At 38.1% G+C, this 25,498-nt stretch overlaps 2 protein-coding genes and 1 long non-coding RNA gene across 13 annotated transcripts in view; 1 reads left to right on the top strand and 2 right to left on the bottom strand.

Annotated features, from left to right (window-relative positions):
* Nucleotides 1-3,087: 3,087 nt before the first annotated feature.
* The window catches only part of LOC145823216 (uncharacterized), a 45,442-nt gene continuing 23,031 nt past the window's right edge, over nt 3,088-25,498 (bottom strand). The window contains exons 2-3 of the long non-coding RNA XR_014365484.1: nt 4,306-4,419; nt 3,088-3,725 (exon numbers count right to left, since the gene is read on the bottom strand). This is a non-coding gene — a long non-coding RNA (uncharacterized LOC145823216). The remainder of the gene's footprint in view (nt 3,726-4,305; nt 4,420-25,498) is intronic.
* Nucleotides 3,837-25,498, top strand: part of LOC114312960 (A-kinase anchor-like protein) — a 35,881-nt gene continuing 14,219 nt past the window's right edge. For 5 of the 11 annotated variants that reach the window (XM_082922760.1, XM_082922759.1, XM_082922757.1 and 2 more), the window contains exons 1-18: nt 3,837-4,397; nt 8,185-9,306; nt 9,431-9,881; nt 10,577-10,788; nt 10,883-11,053; nt 11,644-11,808; nt 11,926-13,242; nt 13,498-13,770; nt 13,869-13,988; nt 14,098-16,899; nt 17,022-17,472; nt 18,149-18,363; nt 18,471-18,554; nt 19,006-19,170; nt 19,297-19,461; nt 20,359-20,481; nt 20,582-20,728; nt 20,819-20,965. In XM_082922760.1, coding sequence (XP_082778886.1) covers nt 4,353-4,397; nt 8,185-9,306; nt 9,431-9,881; nt 10,577-10,788; nt 10,883-11,053; nt 11,644-11,808; nt 11,926-13,242; nt 13,498-13,770; nt 13,869-13,988; nt 14,098-16,899; nt 17,022-17,472; nt 18,149-18,363; nt 18,471-18,554; nt 19,006-19,170; nt 19,297-19,461; nt 20,359-20,481; nt 20,582-20,728; nt 20,819-20,965 — 8,175 coding nt within the window. In that variant the 5' untranslated portion in view covers nt 3,837-4,352. The remainder of the gene's footprint in view (nt 4,398-8,184; nt 9,307-9,430; nt 9,882-10,576; nt 10,789-10,882; nt 11,054-11,643; nt 11,809-11,925; nt 13,243-13,497; nt 13,771-13,868; nt 13,989-14,097; nt 16,900-17,021; nt 17,473-18,148; nt 18,364-18,470; nt 18,555-19,005; nt 19,171-19,296; nt 19,462-20,358; nt 20,482-20,581; nt 20,729-20,818; nt 20,966-25,498) is intronic. The other 6 variants (XM_082922763.1, XM_082922762.1, XM_082922761.1 and 3 more) reach the window with 3 other exon arrangements.
* LOC114321106 (protein NRT1/ PTR FAMILY 1.2-like) lies at nt 4,567-6,176 on the bottom strand. Its single transcript, XM_082922765.1, has 2 exons — nt 5,159-6,176; nt 4,567-4,998 (listed from the first exon to the last, which is right to left on the bottom strand). The coding sequence occupies exons 1-2, from the start codon at nt 5,771-5,773 to the stop codon at nt 4,972-4,974; spliced, it is 642 nt and encodes a 213-aa protein (XP_082778891.1). The 5' UTR covers nt 5,774-6,176; the 3' UTR covers nt 4,567-4,971.

The raw sequence follows: 25,498 nt of genomic DNA, 5'->3' as shown, positions 1-25,498 counted from the left end.
GAAAATTTTATAATTAGAAAATGATGAAATATGTGTTCAGTGTCACTTAAAAATTCAAATGAATGGTTCAAATCATAAGATAAATTTTTATAACAAATGATGTGTCATCACTTTGATTCACAATTTTACCTTTCCATTCACAGATAACCAAACTTTAATACTAAATGATGTATTATCACTGTATTGATGCAAAACATCCTTTCTTTCATGCATGAATGCATATAAACTTAATAAAAAAAATTAATCAAAATAATGATATATAAATAGAAAAATTATATACATGCTCTTCCTGCATTGATAATTTTAATCATTGTTACATTACGTTTATCAAAAAATTCTCTACAAAAAATATGTAAGAATATTTTCAATTCTTAATTCATAAAGTAAATGTTCAAGCTTTATAACTAGTATATTAGTGGAGATAGAGATAGTTGATAGATGATAAATGAACAAAATCAATTTCAAGTGGCCCTTTGAAGAACATTATTGATTTGTATTCCTCCTCCTAAATTAATATTGACAATGGTACGGATTTGTATCACCACGTAGACAGCTGACGTGGCCATCAATATTGTCCAATAACAGCTAACGTACGCCATTTGCAACCTTCTTCCACGTCAGCCTCATAGTTCCTGCAAGAATCTTCAATCCTCTTAACCGAAACACATCTTTGCCGCCTTAGAATTAAAATAATAATAAAGAAAGAACGAGATTTTAATGCCTATTATTTCACTAATAAGTTTGGAATATATAAAGGGATGTGATTGAGACCCCTCCAATCACCATCCCCACCACTCCACACACACGTGGCGGGTGGTGATTGAAGGAGAAGGAAAAAAAAAAAAAAAAAAAAAAACTAACTGACTAATCAGAAAGAGAGGAGGTCAAAGGAGGTGGAGGAGAAACGGGGTTCGGATCATTTTTCATATATAAAATCTACATGAACGATAAATATTTTTAAAGGTGGGTCCCATCAACATATTTTTAAAAATTTTTATTTATTTATGCCTATGTTATGTTCTTTTTTTTTATATTTAATTATTATATTCATAGCAAAAACTGTTATTTTAGACATACTCTTTATGTAATTCCAAAATTAAAAAAAAGATTTAGAGCGAGGCTATTGTAAGAGGCAATTCTATGAAGTCATGCTACTCAGTCGAGCTAATTGGGCAGTAGTTGAGCAGGACATGTAGCGTAATATCTAATTAGCTCAAATATCAAACATGCTTAGAGTTTACACTTATAATCTACTGATTTAACTTAAGTACGAAGTGTCCCCAGCTGAATATTTCAACCGACTGTCTATAATTGTTATTTCCAAAAAATGAGAGAGTTTGAGATGAGGCATTGATTTCATTCATCGTCACTACCACCTGTGTGCCACATTTTTTCCCATACAGCTAATAATTAAAAGACAATGTCCACTAGTTGCTAATCAAATGAAAGTTATGGAGCAAATAAATAACAGTTCTATAACAAAGATTCCATATATAAAATATATCAAAAATATTTTGGAATTCTAATTTGTGACCTCTAATAATTTTAATAGGGGTAGTAGGCCTTACTATGATATGATGTTTTGGCCTTAAATTTTTTTTTTTCCTGCCAGCTCAGTGAAACTCTATTTAGAACTCTACTTTTAGAGCTACCAATCACTACTGAAAATATATATATTTTTTTTCCTGCCAGCTCAGTGAAACTCTATTTAGAACTCTACTTTTAGAGCTACCAATCACTACTGAAAATATATATATATATATATATATATTCAGTGAGAAAAATATCTGGTACACCAAAAAGTGGGGGCCACGGTGGCCAATTCTGACCCTATAATGGTTATTTTATTTTATTTTAAGAAAGAAATTTATAATAATGAGATTCCCTTACAATTTATGAACCGTATAGATGTGTATTAGCTTAAAAAGTAAACAAATATCATTATAATTATCGTTGAAGAATAGAATTTTTGGACTCTAATTGAAAAACCAACCAATTACACCAATCTTAATCTGGGTTTTTTTCTTCGCACAATTCATTGTTTTTAGAACATCAAAACTGACGCCTTGAATTGATATCTTCCACTAAACATAACTCGAGAGGACACAAATGCCCATGTACCAGAAAAGCTTTAGTAAACAAACAATCCATACGAAAAGTGATACATTATCATCGCTATATTTTTTTAGCTATAATAAAACCATAACACACTATTTATTTTTATTTTTTTTTACCAGTAATACTAAGAATATACAATTACAACACAAATTGAGTCACCTCCATAACTGAATGTGGACCTTTCCATAACTAAATTTAATCTTAGGGTTGGTTTAGGAATAAGTTATTTTAATAATTTATTAATTTTAACTTAGGAATAAGTTATTTTAATAATTTATTAATTTTAACTAAAATATGAGGTGAAAAAAATTAATATGTTTAGAATAATTTTTTTAATTTTTTTTTAGGACAAAAGTGCAAAAAATAGAAAGTAAAAGTAATCTTTGATCTTTTTGTATAATTCTTTAGCTTTTTAGCAACTCTTTTACTACTATTTGATATTGCCAAACTCATCCTTAGTTTTCCATTGCATTTTTTGTGAATCATTCTGTGATTCATTCTATGTTCTAGCATTGTTGTTTTTGTGTGGTCATATTTTAAGCCTTATTAACTAGATATTGTTTTGAGTATTAAGGGTATGAAATGTTCTGTTCTCAAATCTCTTTATTGATCTGTCTTAAAACACTCACAATCATTAGATCATGTCTCAATATTCTCGCATTTCAAAATTCTCATATGATGATTGTAAGTGTTTTTAGATCGGAGAAAAAGAAAAAAAAAGAAAAAAGAAAAGGGAATTGGCCGGATCAGAGAGCTTATTCTAAATTTTAATCCAATTTTACAAAAGAGTTTATAAAAGTTAGTAATGCTAATTAACACAATTTTAGTGAAGATGATCATTTGTGTTTAGACACAAACATGTAGGCATAAGATAAAGTGGTAATTTACTAATTTTATAGTTGTTGGTCCAGCTTCTATGACGAGGACAGTTACGTTGAAATTTTACCATCTTATGAAGTAAACACAATGAAGATGAAATTCTGAAGCAAAATTTTCTATGACATAAAGGCCTCGTTTGACAAAATTTATTGGCACCTTAAAAATAAAAAAAAATCCCAAATCCACCTTCAAAAAAGTAACCCGTGAGTTGAAAAGGCAAATAAAGCTAGAACACCGAAAAGTATTATCAAAACAACACACATTTTCAAGAGAATGGCTTCTGTCCGGTCCTTAATCGGACTGGACGGGGCTGTTGGGTCCATGGAGGCCCACCACGGGTTTCGTTTTGATAATCTGAACCGTTCAATGTGTAGAACTCGTCGAGTACTATATTCCTGTAAAAAATCACGTTGATCGGATATCGATAGGTATGTGATCAAAACAGATTTTTGTCAACCGTTAATTTATTCACTGTCTATTTTTTTTTATACAAAACTGATTTGATCACATAGCTATCGATATCCGATTAACGTGATTTTTTATAGGCATATAGTACTCGACGAGTTCTACACATTGAACGATTCAGATTATCAAAACGGGACCCGTGATGAGCCCCCACGGGTTCAACAGCACAGTCTAGTCTGATTAAGGACTGAAAAATTTACCAATAAGTTTTACCATTACCTAACGAGGCCTTTGCATTCCCTTTCCAAAGTCGCATTAAGCACCTGTCAAGGTATGTTTCCCGGTGACAAAACAGCCAATAAAAAAAAAAGATTACACACTAAGCTAAGAAAATAATCATATGAAAGAATACACCCTAAGCTAAGATAATAATCACCAACAGTTTATGTAGCTCCTGACAAAATGTAAAAACTAAGGTAATGTTTGATTCTACGATGGTAAATAATGATTTCATTTGCAATGCATTTTTCATTGGTTTTTCAGTGAATCAAATGTGAGAACTGATATATGACAGAACGATGATTCAATTTCTTTTTCATTTTCATTTCGATGAACCAAACACTACCTAAGGACATTCTGTCTTTTTTTTTTTTGTCTCCGTCAGTTGGAAATATCTGTACTATTAGATGAGTAATTTTACTAAAGTTGGTAAATTAGCCAGTGAGGGCATGTGGATGTCATTCAGTAGGACCATTATAGATCTTGCCAACTCACCAAAACAACATCACACAAGTGGAAATTTGTCAGTTCCTGACTCTACTTTAGCCACATGCTTATCAACCCAACATTACACATATCTGAACTGCATTATTCATAATTTCGTAAGTAACATGTACACCTTACTTCAGCAGTTTGGAGAGAGAATTTTCAGAAGACAATCAAGCTGAGAAATGGCTACAGAGGCTGCTGATATTCCAGATCCCATATCTCTAACAGTAAGCAACACTTCCTCTTCATCTTGCATCATAAGTGTTAGTGTATAATTAGCTTTAGCATGATTATGTCTGTTAGTATATAGCTAGTGTATGATTATGTCTGTTAGTGTATAGCTTTAGCTTTATATTTTATAATGTACAATGCATCACACTTTCGGTGGGCATCCAATGCTCAAATTCTCTCTATAAAAGAGAATGCATTCCCCTTGTAAGAAATATTCAATGCAACATTCAATACATCAATATATACATAATATCTTACATGGTATCAGAGCTAAGTTAACAACCTAATCATTGTGCTTCACCGGCGGGCGGCAGCCTCGCCTTGGCCGCCCGCCGGACCTCTACACATACCTTCACTCCGCTGCCACAAATTATTCTTCTTGATCTTGATCTTCTTCTTGTTGCTACTGCTGCAGTAGTTTCTAACAAATTCCATCTTGGTCACCTCCACTCCACTCTTCTTCACCACCTCGCCGGAGCAAATCCAAAATCCCTCTGAATCTTCAAGGTGATTACCTGGCGATCACTGGAAATGTTGCGACCTCCATACATGTTATTGGAGAAAGAAATTTCAGAGCAAAGTTGGGAGAGAGAGTCTCTGGGCAATGGATTTTGGAGCACTGGCGTGAGTCAAATGAGAGGAATTCCAGCATTTATCCAAAAAAAAAAAAAAAAACAAAAAAAAAAAAAAAAAAAAAAGGCACACTATCTGCAAGCAAATTGCGACTTTCAACATCACGGGGCAAGACGGGTCGTACCTGACCGAATTCCTGCTGAAGAAAGGGTACGAGATCCACGGCCTGATCCGAAGGTCGTCGAACTTCAACACCCAGCGAATCAACCACATCTACATCGACCCACACAACTCCCACAAGGCCCTCATGAAGCTCCACTACGCCGACCTCTCCGACGCCTCCTCTCTCCGCCGCTGGCTCGACACCATCCTCCCCGACGAGGTCTACACCCTCGCCGCCCAGTCCCACGTCGCCGTCACCAGAGGGTGGTTTCAATTGTGGAAGCATTGCTGTTAGCCAGAGGAGAGTCATTCCCAGAAGACTAGAGATGGAGCCGAGAACGATGACCGGAAACCGACCCAAGTAAGAATCAGCGAGAAAAGCTCCGAAAATGGCCAAAGTGTTGGACATGGCTGACCACAGAGAGAGGAGGATTGAGGCAGTGGCTGCTTCCATGGAGTAGCTTTCCATCAAGTAGAATATCATGTTTGGCATTAGACCAAAGCTTGCCACTTTCTCAAATGATTCATTCACTAGGATGAAGGGTATGGTTCTGAGACCTCCCTTTCTTGGTCTTGGTGGGTGATTAAGGAACTTTTCTTGATCATCTGAGTATGAACCTATTTTACCTTCTTCCATTTCCTCTTTTTTGAGGCAGTGGCTACTTTTTTGTTTAAACAATATTTTTGCACCAACAAACCATGTGCTGGTTTTACCGAAACCCGTGGCCTCATTATCACTTTATTTTCTTTTATTTTATCTTCTTTTTTTTTTTTTCATTTAAAACAAAAAAAAAAAAAAAAAAAACACTCATCTCTTTTCTCTCTCGAGATTTCCTTATTTTACCACTCCATTGGTGAGCTTTTCCAGATTCCTATTCCCACTACCTTCTTTTATTTTATTTTCTTTTTTCTATTTTTTTTTTTTTCATCAATATTTCATTATTATCCATCTCAGTTGGTGAGCATCATCCCTTTTTCCTTTATTTTCTTATTATTATTATTTTTTCCACCAAAAAAAAAAAAAAAAAAAAAAAAAAAAAAACAAATACAAACATACAACAATATTTTGCTCCACTTTCTCAATCCCTTTGTTTCAACCTCAAATAGGTTTCTATCTTCACACCTATTTGAGTTTGAGGGGGGTTATACATATATCATTATGAGCATGGTTACACACCATGCGAACCACTCAAGCTGATGAGCATGGTTATACACCATGGGAACCACTCAAGCCACCCCATGGTGCACTCCCTAAGTCCTCCTTAGTGCACCACCACAAGCTTTTACAACGGTCCGGCATGACCCCGTAAACTGTCCCGACATTGATTCCGGTCAGCTTTTACATCGGTCCGACATGACCCCGTAAACTGTCCCGACATTTATTCCGGTTCGCTTCTACAACAACGGTCTGACACGACCACACAGTGTCTGCTACATCGGTCTGGCATGACCTCGTAAACTGTCCTGCTACAACGGTCCGACACGACCATACCGTGTCTTCAACAACGATTTGATACAACCATACTGTGTCTCCTATCCTATTTTATTTTATTTATCAGTTTACTTTCCTGTTTTGTTACTGTCTCCAAACTCAAGTTGGCTAGTACCTATCCTCCTTGAGTTTGAGGGGGGCTGTTAGTGTATAATTAGCTTTAGCATGATTATGTCTGTTAGTATATAGCTAGTGTATGATTATGTCTGTTAGTGTATAGCTTTAGCTTTATATTTTATAATGTACAATGCATCACACTTTCGGTGGGCATCCAATGCTCAAATTCTCTCTATAAAAGAGAATGCATTCCCCTTGTAAGAAATATTCAATGCAACATTCAATACATCAATATATACATAATATCTTACAATAAGGATCAATTTGAGTTTTTATCTAAAATTTGACATATATGCTATATTGTGATGATCTTGTTCTTGCATAGAATGAAAAGTTGGTTTTTGGAGTTAAAAACTTCACAGTTTGCGTTTATAAGAATTGTCTGACGTGATCGTGTGATTCCTGTGAGAAATATCCACAACCAACACCATAGATTTGCAGTATCAATTATCAAGAAGTCAGTACACCAAACTCTGCCTTGCATATAACCAAAATTCTTTGAAGTATAGTTCTAGAATCCATGAGGTTATCATACTTACAACAACAGTGCTAGAATAAAAACAGACTTTCAGCATAAAATTTCACTAATAATTCAAAATAGAATGATTTATGTTTGATTGTGTCACAATGTTGTTCTCTACCAGTAAACTCAGCTGACTAGAGCCTTAATTTGCACTCTGCTAAATCCAGACTAGGTGGCTTGTCTACATGAATTTATTTTTGTGATTTGATTCTATCTAGATGCACAAAAGCTTAACTAAACCACCCAAATGAATTTAAACATGATGGAAAATTCATGTTGATGAACTGAATATTAATAAAACAAGCCATTCAACAGTCTTAGTAATTACATAAGCCAACAGTGCCAGAAAGCAATTTATGTAAGAAATAAAAATATTGTACGTTATATGCATAGCATAAAAACATCACAGAAAGTGCATAATTTAAATCAATGTCTATGTCAACAGAAAATATTAAAATTGCAAATACCATATATACCTAGAAACCACAATAAGATTGTCATTCACCTTCATGCAGATAATCAGCAGTTTCCGGCCCTAATGGTATCATCTACCTTAAAAAATTAAAACAAAATAAAATAAAAATAAATTGTTGTATGTGAACTCAGTTTGTTTGAAGTAAAATCAAAATTGGAGCCAATAAATCACTCATTATTAGTTTTTTTTGTATTCTGCATTAGTAGTTGAAAACGAGAAAGGAAAGGTTGCTAATACTTTAATTTCATACTCGGATTAAAATCCAGAGGGACAAGTGTCCTCTCTTCCAATATCACTCTATATGTCAGATTCTAGTTTCCAAAAGCTTCCTCGAAACACTAATTCTTACTGTTCTGCCTCCTTACTTTTCGCTAACTGTTTTCTTGGACAACCCTCTTTACTCCATGAAATTCACTTTCTTTTTGTTTTTCAAACTGACAGCAGAAAAGAGATGGGGTGGAAGACAAAGAGTTGACAAGTGAACTTTCGTACACAATTGTCAATGAAGTTCCCATGGAAGAAGAAAAGAACAGCGTTGAATCCTCGGTTAACCAACCTCCTGAAACCATTGAAATCTTGGAAAAAACAGAACACATGCAAGTAGTCAATGGTAAGGAGGTTCCAAATGTGAATGTTGTTGATGAAGGCAATGTTGGAAACATTGAGGGTGAGATTTTTTTAAAATCATCCTCAGTTTCAGATGAAAAGCCGATGAGGAATACTGAAGAAAACCAATCAATTACCAAAGAAGAATTGAGTGACTTGCAGGATGAGAAAGGATGCATTACAGACAAAAACATCATAGTGGAGGGAAGCTATGCAAAGGCAGGACCAGATGTAGGCCATAATCTTGAAGAGAAAACCAGTATGGCATACGAGGACAGAAGCCAAGAAATTGTTGAATTAAGCGAGAAGATGAAAGATGTGACCACAATTGACGTTGAAGTTCAAAACAAGAACTTTGAATCTTCTTTTGTCGAAAAACTTGAAAATATAAGCTTCCTGAAAGTAGACAACCTTGAGACATCCAAAGAAGAATCCGCAGCTGGGATGAAGTATATTGTCAAGGAGAGCCCAGATGAAGCAGATGACCAAAATGAAATCCTTCGAAACATTGCTACAACTGATAGAAATCTAAGTACTACAGGTAAGGTTGATGAAAACCCAGAACCAAAAGCTGAGGAAAGTATGAGAGAAAGTGAGGACCTCACTCCACCAGAAGCTTTGACAATGGAATGCAAGCATGAAAGGCTTATGGTTCTAGCAAGTGAAGACAATGCTGAAGATAAAGAGAAGGAAAAAACTGAAACATCAAAGCATGAGGAACACTCAGTGCAGAGCTTTGTTCAAAAAAATGAACCAGCAAAGGCAAACCTGGGAAGCCCCTTGGATGTAACATCTGAGGAGATTGAAACACCTTCCCCCAGTGAGTATGCTGAAACGATGACCAACATTGAGGAGCAAAGACCTGTTGGAATCCCTCAAGAAATCCTTGGGGAAACAAGACAGGATGAAACAATAATTGCTGATGATATAAACAAGAATGAAAATCCTGAGGCGAAGGTTAGAATAATAGCAATTTTAAACTTTTGATTGTTCACAACTAGTTTCTTTTTATCAGTGAAGTGAACAGTTATCTTCCAGTAAAGATTTCAAGATTTTATCTGATATTGTATTCCTGATGCAGAATGTCTCAACAGTTGACTTGGATGAGAAGACTAGAAGTATGGAAGTTGAGATCTCAAGCAAGAATGGTAATGAATTATATGTCACCCATCCACCCATAGAAGAAACAGTCAAAGGGGAAGGTGAACAGCAGGATGAAGTTTCCATGTCAGAATCGGGGGGTAGACTTCATGAAGTATTTGAAATTCCCATGGAAGAAGCAAAGCGTGTTAATGAAACATTTGAAGCAAGCAAAAGTCCAGAGGGTATCATTTTAGAGCATACATCCACTGAAGGGGCACTAAACATGAAAGTGACCTTAGCAACAAGTGAGCTGAACATTAATCCTGAAAAGGGTTGTGAACTGAACTCTGAAAAGGAAATAAAGGAGATCAATGCTGAGGAGAACATCAAAGAAGAGACAGAACAGAAAGAAAAAGCTTTTGATACAGAGATTCAAATAGCAACAAAAAGTGAGCAGTTCCAAAACTTTTAACATATATTTCCCCACAGGATGCTACCACCTTTTAATTAGTATACAGTGATATATCTTTGTTCTTCATAGACTGTCAACAAAAACACTACAATAAACCATGCTTGTTGCTTTTTAAGAAGTCAAAAATCCGTTCACTGACCTGCTCTTCCTTCGGTAATAAAAGCAAAACCTGTCTAAGTCATATCATCTTTACAAGAAGGTTCACTGCCTCATCAGCACTTATGGCAGAATGGCCACAAAACACCAGAAAAAAGCTCACCCTATATCAATGTTTAAATATAAGACTGCAGACAGGTAACTTTGTTGCAAAAGATTTGCCATCTCTTCAGCGTTCACTACTTTCAGTGATGTTAATAGAGAAGTACAGGAAGATTTCTTGCCTTTACTTTTTTTCCTTTTTTTTTCTGCAATCAACTCTTATATTAGATGATTGTATCGTCATGTTTTCAAGTTCTTAAATCTCTAAGAATGGACGGACCCACAAACGAACCAAATTAGGGACTCGATACATGTATGTTCTTACAATTGGAGTTAACACTTCATAATAATCAGTGCCCAAGATTCATGCAGACATGCATGAAATGAAGTAATTGCACACTCAAGCACGTGTGCATGTGCGCGCGCACACACACACACAAGGGGAACTTTACAGACCTGTATTATCTGATGCAGGTGATGACAATGAGAAAAGTACAACAGAGGAAGTTGTTCCTGTCAAGAACACTACCTTGTGCACTGGAGAAGAAGAATATCATCATGATCAGCAGGATAAAAACGAGACACTCAGTTCTAAGGAAGCATCACCTAAATTGGATACTGGAGATCAGGGTTGCAGAACATCTAATGAGACAAAAAATATCAATGACCAAATCATAAATGAAGAGGTATCTTTGAAGTCATGAATAACTTTACCTGATGTCCTCGAGTTTTTTTTTTCTACTTCTAAATATGATCGCTTATTAAGATCCACTGTGATAGGCCATTCAGGTGTACGAGGATGTTAAGATAGCTGACAGGGGTGAAAACAAAGAAAAAGAGATGGAAAATGAAGAACACACTGTTATGGATCGCTCACCAGAATCCAATGGAAAACACACAACAAAGTGCTCTCAAGAAAATGAAATGGATGCAGAGAAGCAAAAAGCTAAGGTCAGCAAGATAGCCGATTCTACAATTTAATTTTGAGTAATGCTAGGGATCATGAAAAAAATATCAGGATGATGATCATGAAAGATTCTTCACCGTTAGATTACACATACAATAAAACATCACACACTAATTAAATGATGAAAAATCTTCATGAAGTATTTCTTGATATTTTTTTCATGATCCCTAATATTGTTCTTTAATTTTAGCCTGTCTCACAGATAAACAGAATGCTTTACTCACACTCTTTCATGTGTATATATATTCCTGTTACTGTTACTAAAATGCAGATATTAAGAAGAATTTTGTTAAGAAAAAAAGAAGTACAAAGTGAGGTGTATATCTCCTTAAAAGTAAAAATCAAACACGCTATCTAGGCAAATTATGTCATTTTCTAGCACTGGTATTGCTCTTGGCATAAAAATTGGCATCCAAATTGACAGTTTCAGGAAGTCAGAAGAAAGAATTATTGCTACCTAATTACATAAGTCAATCCCCCAGGATTTAGGAGACTATTAGAGATCAAATTCACAATGTTAGAGAAAATTTTCTCTTCATACTCTTTGATTTATTCATTTTTATCTCGTAAACAGATTGGAGAAGAACTTGAGACTACCAATAAAAGTGAGGTCATTGAAAAACAAATTCTAGCAGAGGAAAACAGAGTTCAGGATGGGTTAACAGTGTCCGCTGGAGAAGAATTTGGTACTGAGAGCTCTAAAGAAGATGACATGACAACAAAGATGTCCAAAGAAGAGGTAAACTAGACTATGGAACGTCTTTTCATTATATCATGGATTGTTAGTTAGACCTCCTTTTCTCAGATTTAAGTTTTCATTCTGCTATGTTAATCCAAGGGCCCATTCCTTCAATAGGTTCTTGAGACACTTCAAACAGCTGATGGAAGTGCAAAGATTGGAATACAAACCAAAAAGGAAGATGGTACGTCAAAGGACAAATTTGTAGCACGTGACGGAGAAGAAACTAAAAATGAATGCTCTTATGGCAACGATGAGGAAAAAGAGTCTGATATAGAGATTAGTTTGATGAATGAGGACTTGAATGCTCAGAGTATAACACGATCATCAGAAGAAGAAACAGCTCAAAAAGAAAGCAATTTGGATATTGTTGAAAACTCCTCTTCAGTGCCTGAGATATCCGAGAAAGGGATTAAAGAGGAGAAAGAAGACTCACAGATTACAATGGTAGCAGAGGAAACAAGCTTAACTGAAGTTGAAGAAAAATACAAGATGCCAGTAGATAGTTCTGACATGGTTTCTGTAGAGATGGGTCTGTTAACAACTGAAACAAGTGAGATGGAGTCAAATGACATAGATAACACTGAAAAACCTACAGAAACATTGAACTTGGATGAGAATGAGGCCATGGAGATCCTAACTGCAAGTAAACATGGAGCAGATGAAACAGCAGAAAAGACAGAGCCTGAAGGGAAGAATGAAAGCTGTGATGCAATATCAAAAACTCAGAATCAAAGAGAAATTGCCACTGCTGAGACATTCTTGGATGAGATATCAGATCAAAACCTTCAGGCATCTTCCACACTGACAGTAGAAGAACACAACATCATGACGCCTGTGAGTGAGGCAACAAGTGAGGCTCCAGAGAATGACAAAACCTTGTATGGAAAAGAAGAAACTCCCATAGTTGGAGAGACAACAGAGGAAGATAAAATGGAAGAGGATGAGTCAACAAATCCAAAAAATGACACCAAAATGGAGCCTATAGAAATAGAAAAGGAGAGTGCAAATGATGATGCTCAAAATGAGGATCCAGAGTTGTATACACCCCCTGAGGTGAACAATGAAAAAAGTATATCTGAATCAGATGTGGAACTTTTAAACAGGGTAAACACCAGCGAAGTAACCAAATGTGGTGAGATGGGAAAATTGGAGACTTCAGAAGATAAAATGCCATCAGATACAGGAATAGAAAAAGACAAATCTGAATATAAAACTGAAGTCAACGAAGCCACAAAGGGTGTTGAAGCGGATGGTGGATGTACAGATACTGACAAGGATATACTGGAACATGAGGATTCTGCTAAAGACTTTGAAGGCAGCTCAAAGAATAGCATTGAAATAGAGAAAGCACCAGATGAATTTGAAATTGAAGGTCATAGTCATGGAAGTGAGGCTTCTGAAACTAAAAGTATCAGCACTCTTACAGAAAAGGTAAGAACAACTAATGCATTTTCCTTTTTTTATTAAATCAGATGGTTGATATATTATTCTCTATCATCATGTGTTTATGCCAATGACGCTGTCTGTCCACTATGTTATGTATTCAAAAGCTATCTACGAGAGCATTCATAAGAAATCATTAAAAATCCATGGAGCATCTAAACTCCACCTAAAGTCTCTCTTTTCTATTTTAGAATTTAGATCACATTATGGCTTTACTAAAGACTATCCATCATTTTGGAACAGACTATCGAAACAGTTGAACATGGTGAAAATCACAGATCTGCCCCAGATTCAATGGTTGAAGATGAGAGTAACAGAAGAATGCCTGAAACCAATCAGGCCAACATTCCAGAAGAGAGCCATGATGATGAGAATCATACTACTGATTCCACTAAAGAACAAATTAGTGGCCAAGATATTGAAGAAGAAAGCACAAAGATGAATGAGGAGATCGAACCCAAATTAGAGAGCCAAAAAGAAATCAACAAAACTCAGGATACAATTTTGAATGAAAAGGTCAGTTCGGATACATCACGGACTTCTGCATAAAATTTTTCCCCATCATTTATTTCTGAGCTTCTATTTGCTATGTTGAACTCAAACCTGTCAAACAGGTGCCCAGTGAAATTCAGAGAGCAGTGGAAACTGAAATCATCGAAGAACAGACCATGCAGGAAGAAAGTTGCACTAAGGAACTTCATATGATACCTGAAGCAGATGAAACAGTAAATGAGGTCAGCTTAACATTAATACAAAGCAAATTATTTTGTACATTTCCAACAAGACGCTTTATTTTCTTCTTTTTTTTATGATAATTAATTTGCAACTTTATCTATCAAATAGGTGAGAGAACTGGATCTCACGTCCATTGGGAGTCTTGAGACAACATCTTCCAATAATAACACAGAAATGGTAAAATCAAAGGTTGAAGAAGATCTCAACCAGGAATCAAAAGCAATGAATGAAGATATTAATGAGCCAATTGAGAAGCCTGTGAATGTCTTAAGCTCGGTATCTGAAGTGTCGGCAGAAAAGATTGAGGAAGAGAACATAGAAGACACAGAAAATTGTGATGACAATGCTGATACGGCACCAACAGTGGTTACAGACGTAACAAGCTTGGGAGAATTTCAACTAAATGGTGAGCCTGTAGAGGCCATTGATACCAGTTCAGATGCTAAGAATCTAGAGGCAACCAAAACAGCTAATTCTAGCCAACATGATGCAGAAGTTGACAGCATGAAGATTGAAGGAACATCTAGCATCGAGCTACAACTTCCAGTACATGAACATGAAAAAGCAGACAATGAAAGTATAACTTTAGAGAAGTCGGATGCAAATGATGTTGAAGTTGAAGAAACCAAAATTCCTGACGAGTCTAAGGATCAGGATGTCAAAGAGATTCATGAGACAGGCACAAGCCTAACTGTGGAAGAGACTGATGCAAATGAAATTGAAAAACAAATCAGAGAAGTTCCCGAAGCATTACCTCAACCCATAAATCAAGCCATTGAAGCAGATATTGGTGCTGACATTATTTCACCAACAGTGGCAACAGAAGTAACAAACTTGGGGGAAGTTCAGCTAAATGATGAATCTGTAAAGGTCCTTGACACCAGTTCAGATGCTAAGAGTCTAGAGAGAACCAAAACAGCTGATGATAATCAACAGGATGCAGAAGTGGACAGCCTGAAGCTTCAAGAAACCTTTAGCATGGTGTATCAACTTCCAATGCAAGAACATGAGAAAGAAGACAATGTAAGTGTAACTGTAGAGAAATCAGATGCAAATGATGTTGAAGCTAAAGAAACCAAAATTCCTGAAACAGTACCTGAGTCTAAAGATCAGGGTATCAAAGAGACTCATGAGACAGGAACAAGCCTGATTGTGGGAGTAATTGATGCAAATGAAACTGAAAAACAAATTAGTGAAGTTCCTGAAGCATTATCTGAGCCCATAAATAAAGGTGTTGAAGCAGCTAGAGATGAGGAGATTACCCTTGGTCAGACTCTCCAAGCTGAGAAAATAGAAGAGCCACTTCAGGTGCCATCCTCTTCCTTGATTTCTGAGAAACAGGACAGTGAAACTACAACCACAATCGAAAAGTCTGAAGATGAGAGCACAAAGAAAGATGATACACAAGTTGACAACTTGAAGCATGAAGAAAACTCTGGCATGGTGTCTGAACTTCCAATAACCGAATGTGAGAGTGCAAACAATGAAACTGTAGAAAAGCTAGATGCAGATGAAGTTGAAGCCAAAGAAACTGAAACTCTGGAAGCAGTATCAGAGTCCAAAGATCAGGGATTTCAAGAGATTCATGAGACAAGAACAAGCCCAACTACAGAAAACACTGAGTCAGACAAAATTGAAGAAGGTTTTGATGCAGTTGCTGATGATGAGACCTCTGATCATCCTCATCCAGTTGGTAAATTAGAAGAGCAACTTCAGGTGTCATCATCTGCCTTGAATTGTGAAACTAGCACCACAAGCAAGATGGATGATGAGAGCACAAAGAAAGATGAAACAGAAGTTGACAAGATTGAGCCTGAAGAAGCCATTGGCATGTTGTCTAAATCTCCAACAATTGAATATGAGAATGCAGACGCAGATGAAGTTCAAGTTGAAACAAAAACTTACGAAGCAATATCTGAGTCCACAGGTGATGATGTTGAAGAAATTCATGAAAGAATACAACCAAGTACAGATACAGAGGATGAGGAAAATAAGGGGCTGGAAATGCCGTGTGATAGCACCAAAGATGATTATATGTCAAAAGATATTGCATGTCCAGATAATCAGAAAACAGACAAGGTAATAGAAACCAGTGAGGCTGCTGGGGATACGCTTGACAGCTCATTGTTCACTGCACCAATAGAGGATGAATGCTCTGAAAAGCCGGTACAAGATGTAAAAGGAAATCTTGACGAGAACTCCAGTATGGCATGCGAGGATGGAAGCCAAGAAACAGTAATTTTAAGTGAGAAGATGAAAGATGTGACATCGATTGAAGATGAAGTTCAAAACCAGAACTTAGAATCGTTTTTTGTCAAAGAAGTTGAAGATATATGCTTACAAAAAGCAGACAGCCCTGAGACATCCAAAGAAGAATCTGAAACTGGGATGAAGGATATTGTCAATGAGAGTCAAAATGAAGAAGACAACCGAAATGATATCCTTGAAAATATTGTTACACCTGATACCAATCTAAGTACAATAGGTAAGGATGATGAAAACCCTGAACCAAAACCTGATGCCTCATTTAGGGAGCCAAATGAAAGCATGAGAAGAGAAAGCGAAGACATCATTCCAACAGAAGAATTGACAATGGAATGCCAACAAGAAGGGTTTATGGTTGTAGCTGGTGAAGACAACATTGTGGCAGCACAGCAGGACCAACCTGAAACATCAAATCACGAGGAACATTCGGAGAAGAGCAGCTTCATGCAGGAAACTGAACCAGCAACGGCAAACCTGGGAAGTCCCTTGGATGTAGCTTCTGGGGAGATAGAAACAACTGCTCCCAATGAGTATGCTGAAACGATTACTAACATTGAGGCGCAAAGAATGGACGGAATCCCTCAAAAAATCCTTGGGAAAACAATAGAGGATGAAATAAAAAAAGATGAAAATCCTGAAGGAAAGGTTAGAATTATAGAAATTTTGAAATTTTGATAGTTCATTATTAGTTTTTTATAGCAGTGAAATGAGTAGTTTTTTTCCTGTAAGGATTTCAAGTTTTTGTTGACATTGTATTCTTGATGCAGAATCTTTCAACAGTTGACTTGGATGAGAAGACTAGAAGCACAGAAGTTGAGATTCCAAACAAGAATGATAATGAATTATATGTCACCCATCCAACCGTAGAAGAAACAGTCCAATTGGGAGTTGAAAAGCAGGATGAAGTTTCCATGTCAGAATCAGGGGATCAACTTCATGAAGCATTTGAAGTTCCCACGGAAGAAGAAAAGCATGTTAATGAGACATATAAAGCAAGCAAAAGTCCTCAGAGTACCATTTTAGACCATACATCCATTGGAGAGGCACTAAACATGGATGTGACCTTAACAACAAATGAACTGGATATTAATCTTGAACACGGTTCTGAACTGAACTCTGAAAAGGAAGTAAAGGAGATCAATGCAGAGGAGACCATAAAAGAAGAGATAGAACAGAAAGAAAAAGCTTCTGATACAGAGATTCAAATATCAACAAGAAGTGAGTAGTTTTAAAACTTCAACATATTTTTCTCCACAAGATACCATTCTTCAATTAGTACATATATATATCTTGATTCATCATAGAGTGCCAACTAAATCCATTACAATTAAACCATTCTTGTTGCTTTTAAGCAATCAAAAGTCTTTTCATAGACCCACTTTTTCCTTGGGCAATAAAACCGAATGCTATCTAAGGAATATCTTCTTTACAAGAAGGTCCACTGCCTCAACAGCACTAATGGCACAAATGCCCACAAAACAAAATAAAAAGATAACCCAAAATAATAAAAACTATTAGTAGACGTCAATTTTGAGTATAAAACTGCACACAGGCACTTTTGTGGCAAGAGATTTTCCATCTCTTCAACATTGAATAACTTTCAATGATGGTAATAAATAAGTACATGAAGATTTATTGTCTTTCCTTTCCTTTTCTTTAGTTTCTTCTTTTCCGTGATCAACTCCTGTATTAGATGAAGGTTTCAAATTCTTACATCTCTAAGATTGGACCCACAAACAACCCAAAGCAGGGACTCGATACCTGTAGGCTCCTACTATTGGGGTTTAACACTTCTTAATAACCAATGCCTAAGATTCAAGCAGACTTGCATGAAATGAAAGGAATTACACACTCACAGAGAGGGAATTTCACAGACCTGTAAAATCTGCTGCAGGTGATGACAACGAGAGAAGTACAATAGAGGAGGACGTTACAGTCAAGAACGACACTCCCTTATGCACTGGAGAAGAAGACTATCATCATGATCAAGAGGATGAAATTGGGCCAAACAGTTCGAAGGAAGCATCGATTGAGTTGGACAGCGGAGATCAAAGTTGCAGAACATCTAGTGAGACAAAAAACGTCAATGACCACATCATAAATGAAGAGGTCTCTTTGAACTACATGAATAACTTAATCTGATGTCCCTCTTAAGTTCTTTTTTTTTTTTTTTTTAACTTCTAATCTTGGTTTCTCACTAAGATGCACTGTTATAGACCATTCAGGAGTACGAGGAACCTAAGATAACTGACAGGGGTGAAGAGGCAGAAAAAGAGATGAAAATTGAAGACCACACTGAGGTTAGCAAGACAGCCAATTCTGTAGCTTACTTTTAGTCTCCCCCACAGAGATAAATGGAATGATTTACTCACACTCTTTCATGTGTACATATATTCTTGTTAATAAAATAAAAATGTTAAGGAGAATTTTGTTAGAAAGAAAAGAAATAAGTACAAAGAGAGGAGTAGATCTCCTTAAAAGGAAAAATAAAACACAAACTCATGTAGACAGAGTATCCAAAGAATCATTTTCTAGAAGTGGTATCGCTCTTGGCCAAGAAACTGACCTCTAAATTGGCAGTTCTAGGAATCAAACAGAAAGAAATATCACCCTCTCTAAGGAGACATACAATTTTCTAATCACATAAGTCAATATTCCAGGACCTAGGAGACTATTAGAGATCCAATTCACAAAGTTAGAGGAAGTTCTCTTTCATACTCTTCGGTTTATTCATTTTTATCTCGTAAACAGATGGGACAGAAACTTGAGACTACTAGTAAAAGTGAAGGCATTGAAAAACAAGTTCTAGCAGAGGAAAGCAGAGATCAGGACTGGCCAACAGTGTCTGCTGGAGAAGAATTGGGCACTGAGAGCCCTCAGGAAGATGAAATGAAGACAAAGACATCCAAAGAAGAGGTAAACTATACTACAGAACATCTTTTCATTATATCATGGATTCATGGGTGATTATTTCGACCTCATTTTCTCAGCTTTAAGTCTTTCATTCTACTTTGTTAATCCAAAAACCCATTCCTTAAATAGGTTCTTGAGATACTTCAAACAGCTGATGGAAGTGCAAACATTGGAATTCAAACCAAAGAGGAAGATGGTACATCAAAGGACAACTTTGTAGCATGTGAGGGAGAAGAAATTAAAAATGGATACTCTTGTGACAAAGAAAATGAAGACAAAGAGCCTGATACAGTGGTTAGTTTGAAGAATTTTATGAAATGATGTGATAACATGTTGTCAATACTTTTCTTCAAATTCTTTTCGGTCTTCCTTATGATAAAATCAAGATTGCCTTTGGTATTAAGTAAAAATATATAGGCAGATCATGGAAACATAATACAGAACTTCTGAAATCTAGTTATTTTAAACTGCAAGAAATCTTGAAACTTAATAGAAGAAAGTTTGACTCTTCAAATAAATAAAAATCACCTTCATTTTACTTTTAATCTGTTTCAACCCCTCTCCATGCCGTTACCACAACCTCTCATTATCTGAAAACTTACAGCAGCTTGTGATACAAAGGCTAAGAGAAAGCACAAGTATGACTGGAGAGTTATTTTCTCACCTATCACAGAATATCACTTCATCCCTTCAACTATAAAAAACCATACAAATGCACCCTTCTGAAGGGGGTGGAAAAAGTGATGTAATGTTCAGTGATGGTCCTAAAAAACAAGGTTGGAGGAAAAGAAAGATGGAAAAAAGAACATGTTAACAAGACCATTAAATACAATCAAAACGTAATAGAAAACCTTGTTACCCTCAAAATAACAAAGGTAAACTTAAAAATAGAACATATGGGGCATTAGCCTCATGGATCAAGGAGTGAATAGGCACACACACACCTTTTAAACTGAGCCCTTGCTTGTTAGGGGACTTTGGTATATACTAATTGAGACTATTACTTGACATTTAAAGCTGAAAATGCTCTGTAGTTGCCTTGCCCAGAGGCAGGTCTTCAGCGGGTGTCTCAATAAGAGCCCCAGAAACAGGTTTTGAAACCAAAGCAAACATCATTAATTCACTTCCTTTACTCCTGTTATTTCTCAACTGAACAATGGAGCCTAAGTGGATGTCAATATATATCAAAAGGTACTTGAGAAAAACCATGGAGGCCAGGACACTTCAGAGCAGATCGTAAAGAGCAGTGCCAGAAACCAGTCTGCAGAATCCTTTCTAGAAAAAACAGTTCGAGAGAGCTCCCAGGAGGATGAGGTTAAGTTGGATAAGAAAAGCATTAAAAACTAACTTGTCCTATTTTGTCCCTTTTTCTTCTTCTTCAGTTCTCTAGACTCAAGTTGAATCCGTTATATAGGCAAGTGAGGAGTATGAGACAGCTGGAGCAAGCACAACCACGGAGGAAAGTGCCATCACAGACCTCCATTCCTCATCTGTTGGGGAAGAAGAAGTTCAGGAAAACTTGAAAGAAGACAAGACAGAAACAATGAGATCAGAAAAAGAGGTATGCTCATGTATAAAAAGTTGAATGTCGACCCAAACATTCCACTTCTTATTCAGTTCTCTAGACTCATAGTTGAATTCGTTATTATAGGCAAGTGAGAAGTACAAGACTGCTAGAGCAAGCATGACCATGGAAGAAATTTCCATCACAGACCTCCCTTCCTCATCTGTTGGGGAGGAAGAAGTTGAGGAAAACTTGAAAGAAGACATAACAGAAACAATGAGATCAGAAAAAGAGGTATGCTCTGTTGAATTGGCTACAGATTCTGGAGGACACCCCATGTGAAAGGGGTGATTCTCATGTCAACAATGGAAGGCCACCAACCTCATGTCAACAATGGAAGGCCACCAACCATGTCAAAAGTCAAAGAATGAGGGCTCTCCCACCTACTCCTTTGTGTATAAATAGAGACGGGAGGGAGAGGATATAGATATCAGATGTGGAGCTGAGAGGTGTGAGTTGAGAGCAAAGAGAGAGAGAATTACAGAGAATGTTGTAATTCACCATTTTGTTCAATATAGTGAATCCGCTGCCCGTGGACGTAGGCGACTTGCCGAACCACGTTAAAACTTGTGTGTTATTGCTTGTTTGAGTTCCCTGGTGTGCCCCCGATCCTCAACAATTGGTATCAGAGCTCGGGTTGCGAAAACTCGAATTTTTCCCGAAAGTGCCCAGATTTCGAAGTGCTCAAAATCCACTTTTGACCATACCAGGAGGAAGAACTCCCCGAGAGGAGTCCAAAACAGCAAAAACAGAGCCCAGAAGCCTTCACACGCGCCCTCACGCGCTCTCTGAACAAAGCGCGTCAGCCCCAGTCGCACCACGCGCCACCACGCGCCGTTCAGGCAACCGGCGCGTGATCCCAGTCTCATCCACGCGCCACACGCGCGTCTCCAGGGAGAAGACGAGCCACGTGGCGCCACGTCAGTGCCGCGTCATCGCCACGTCATCGCCACGCGTCCGACAGTCAGGCCACGTGTCAGCCACGTGTCAGCCACGTGTCAGCCCTGTCAGCCTGAGCCGCTGACCAGCCGCGTTGACCAGCCGTCAAGCCGTTGACCGCGCCGCCGATCCTCCGTTGACCGCGCCGCCTGCGCCGTTGACCGAGCCGTTGACCAGCCGTTGACGGGAGAAATTATCCGGTGCATCTCAGCGCACCAGATTCCGCAGATCTGACCCGTCCAAAGTATTTTTGCCAGATCGGAGCCATTCGGAGTCCGTTTTTGACGATCCAATAGTGCTTCCCAACTATTTGGAGTATTCCGGACACATCTGTACGGTCAGTTTTTTGAATTGAAGTTTCTAAAAAATGGCAGAATCTAGAGCATCCGAGTCCGTAAGTAATCCAGCCAGTACAAGCACTTCTAGGCATTGGACCCCGGTGTCCCATGCCAAGTTCGAGGTAGAGAAGTTCGATGGAAGCAGCAACTTCGGCATGTGGAGATGCGAAGTTAAGGATATGCTTGTCCAAATGAACCTGCACTTCACTCTGGGAGACAAACCAGATGACATGGACGAGATAGAATGGGAGAGGGTGAATCTCCTGGCCTGTAGTTCCATCCGACTTTGCCTTGCAAAAGAGGAGAAGTATGCCTTTACAGAATATGATATTGCGAAGAAGCTTTGGAAGGCGCTGGAAGATAAGTTCATGACAAAGAGCATTGAGAACCGGCTCTACTTGAGGAAGAGGTTGTTTCGTTTCGACTACGTTAAAGGTATTTCGATGAACGAACACCTAAATAACTTCAACAAAATTATTACGGATTTGAAGAATTTGGATGATCATGTTGGTGATGAAGATAAAGCACTGTTATTGTTAAATTCCTTGCCTGACTCGTATGATCATCTCACTACTACTTTACTGTACGGTAAAGAGAAGATCAAGTATATTGATGTTGCAAACGCCTTGGTGAACAATGAGTTCAGAAGGAAAGATAAGTCTGCAAACAGGGACTCAACATCCGAGGCATTAACAGTCAGAGGCAGAACAAATAACAGAAGAAATACAGGGCGAGGAAAGTCTCGCTCAAAATCCAGGGGGAAACCTTCAGACAAAAGACGTCTTGCAAAAGACGAGTGTGCAGCTTGTCGCCAGAAGGGGCATTGGGCAAAAGATTGTCCAAATAAAGACAAGACAGAAGAGAAGGTGAATATTGCACGAGATGGAGATAATGATGAAGGAGGAGCCTTCACAGTTTCATCATATGGCCAGTCGGATGAATGGATAATAGATTCCGGATGTTCATTCCATATGTGTCCTAACAAGCAGTGGTTCTCGAGCTTACGAGAGTTCGGTGGAGGAGTTGTGCTGATGGGCAACGACCAAGCTTGCCAGACAAAGGGGATTGGAACAATTAAACTGAAGAGCCATGATGGAACAATCAGAATTCTTGAAGATGTACGGTATGTACCAGATCTAACCAAGAATCTCATCTCAGTGGGAGTTTTAGACTCCAAAGGTTACAGAATAACCATGGAAGGTGGAGTCCTTAAAGTTGTTCGAGGAGCATTGGTTGTAATGAAGGGTACTCGACAGGGAAATTTATATTTCCTAGATGGCTCTACAGTCACAGGGAGAGTGGCTGTCTCCACCAGTTCCAGCTCAGAAGATGATGCATCAGACACTTCCAAACTTTGGCACATGCGCCTAGGGCATGTCGGTGAGAAGGCTTTACAAGGATTGGTAAAGCAAGGCCTGTTGAAAGGCGCCAAGACGGGGAAGCTTGAGTTCTGCAAGCATTGTGTATTGGGCAAGCAAACAAGAATCAAGTTTGGTACTGCAATTCACCGTACCAAAGGGATTCTAGACTACGTCCACACCGACGTATGGGGTCCTTCCAAGACTGCTTCGTTGGGAGGTAAACACTACTTTGTGTCGTTCATTGATGATTTCTCTAGAAGAGTTTGGATTTATACAATGAAACACAAAGATGAAGTCTTAAACATCTTTCTTACGTGGAAGAAGATGATTGAGACCCAGACAGGCAGACGGATCAAGAAGCTCAGATCTGACAATGGTGGAGAATATACATCAGATCCCTTCTTTGAGGTTTGCCAGAATGCAGGGATAGTGAGACATTTCACAGTTCCTGGAACACCGCAGCAGAATGGAGTTGCAGAACGCATGAACCGCACTTTGGTGGAGAAAGTCCGGTGTATGCTGTCACAGTCTGGATTGAGCAAGGCATTTTGGGGCGAGGCATTGAACTATGCTCGTCATCTTGTCAACAGACTACCTACTGCAGTATTAGATGGGAAGACTCCCATGGAGGTATGGTCAGGAGTCCCAGTTACTGATTATGATCAGTTACGTATCTTTGGATGTCCAGCATATTTTCATGTTACAGAATCTAAGTTGGATCCAAGAGCCAAGAAAGCCATCTTATTGGGCTTCGGTGACGGTGTCAAGGGATACAGACTGTGGTGCCCTGAATCAAAGAAAGTTCTCATCAGAAGAGACGTTACCTTTGATGAGTCTGTAATGCTGAAGCAATCAGATCCTCAACAGAATGAGGAAGCATTGAAGAAGTCAGTGCAGGTGGAGTTTGAGACTCCAACAAAGACTAGTCAGCCAATCAACCATCCTGAAGAAGTCTCAGAGGATAGCTCTGAAGAGAGTTCAGATGAAAATGAAGATCCAGAGGCTCCGCATCAATCAGAACCCATTGCAATCAGGAAAGGGAAAAGGGTGACTAAGAAACCCAGTTGGATGACCGATATGGTAGCCTATGCACTTCCAATCATTGAAGACAATATTCCTTGCACTTTCAAAGAAGCCGTGCATAATGTAGAAAGTGTCAAATGGAAGGAGGCTATGGATGAAGAGATCGGGTCACTTCACAAGAACCAGACTTGGGAGTTGGTGCAACTTCCAAAAGGCAAGAAAGCAATTGGGTGTAAGTGGGTTTACACCAAGAAGGAAGGCATTCCAGGCAGAGACAACATCAGATTCAAAGCTAGATTGGTAGCTAAAGGCTATGCTCAGAAGGAAGGAATAGACTACAATGAGGTATTCTCACCTGTTGTGAAGCACACGTCTATTCGCATCTTGTTAGCTTTGGTTGCACAGTTTGATCTCGAGCTCGCCCAACTCGACGTCAAAACTGCCTTCTTACATGGAGATCTTGAAGAGGAGATATACATGTCCCAGCCAGATGGTTTCAAAATTGCTGGAAAAGAGAATTGGGCCTGTAAGCTGAACAAATCGTTGTACGGATTGAAGCAATCCCCGAGACAGTGGTACAAGCGATTTGATCGGTTCATGATGGAGACAGAATACACAAGAAGTCAATTTGATCATTGTGTATATTTCCGTAAGCCTCCCGACGGTTCCTTCATCTATTTGCTCTTATATGTAGATGATATGCTGATTGCATCTACGAGCAAGGTGGAGATTGACAAACTCAAGGCACAGTTAGCAAGGGAGTTTGAAATGAAGGATTTGGGAGAAGCAAAGAAAGTTCTTGGCATGGAGATCAAGAGAGACAGGAAGAAGGGCACGGTTTGTCTGACACAAACCCAGTATCTGAAAAAGGTGTTAGACAGATTTGGCATCAATGGGAAAACCAAAGCTGTAAGTACACCATTGGCCTCTCATTTCAAGCTTAGTGCCTCGTTGTCTCCACGCACAGAAGAAGAACGGAAGCATATGGCACAGGTTCCATATGCAAATGCAGTTGGTGCATTAATGTATGCTATGGTTTGTACACGGCCTGACATCTCGCATGCTGTGAGTATGGTAAGCAGGTATATGCATGATCCAGGAACAGA

The sequence above is a fragment of the Camellia sinensis genome, chromosome 4 (genome assembly GCF_055761805.1).
Source record: "Camellia sinensis isolate YWXY chromosome 4, ASM5576180v1, whole genome shotgun sequence".
NCBI lineage: Eukaryota > Viridiplantae > Streptophyta > Magnoliopsida > Ericales > Theaceae > Camellia > Camellia sinensis.
This window is presented reverse-complemented; position numbering and strand designations above follow the sequence as displayed.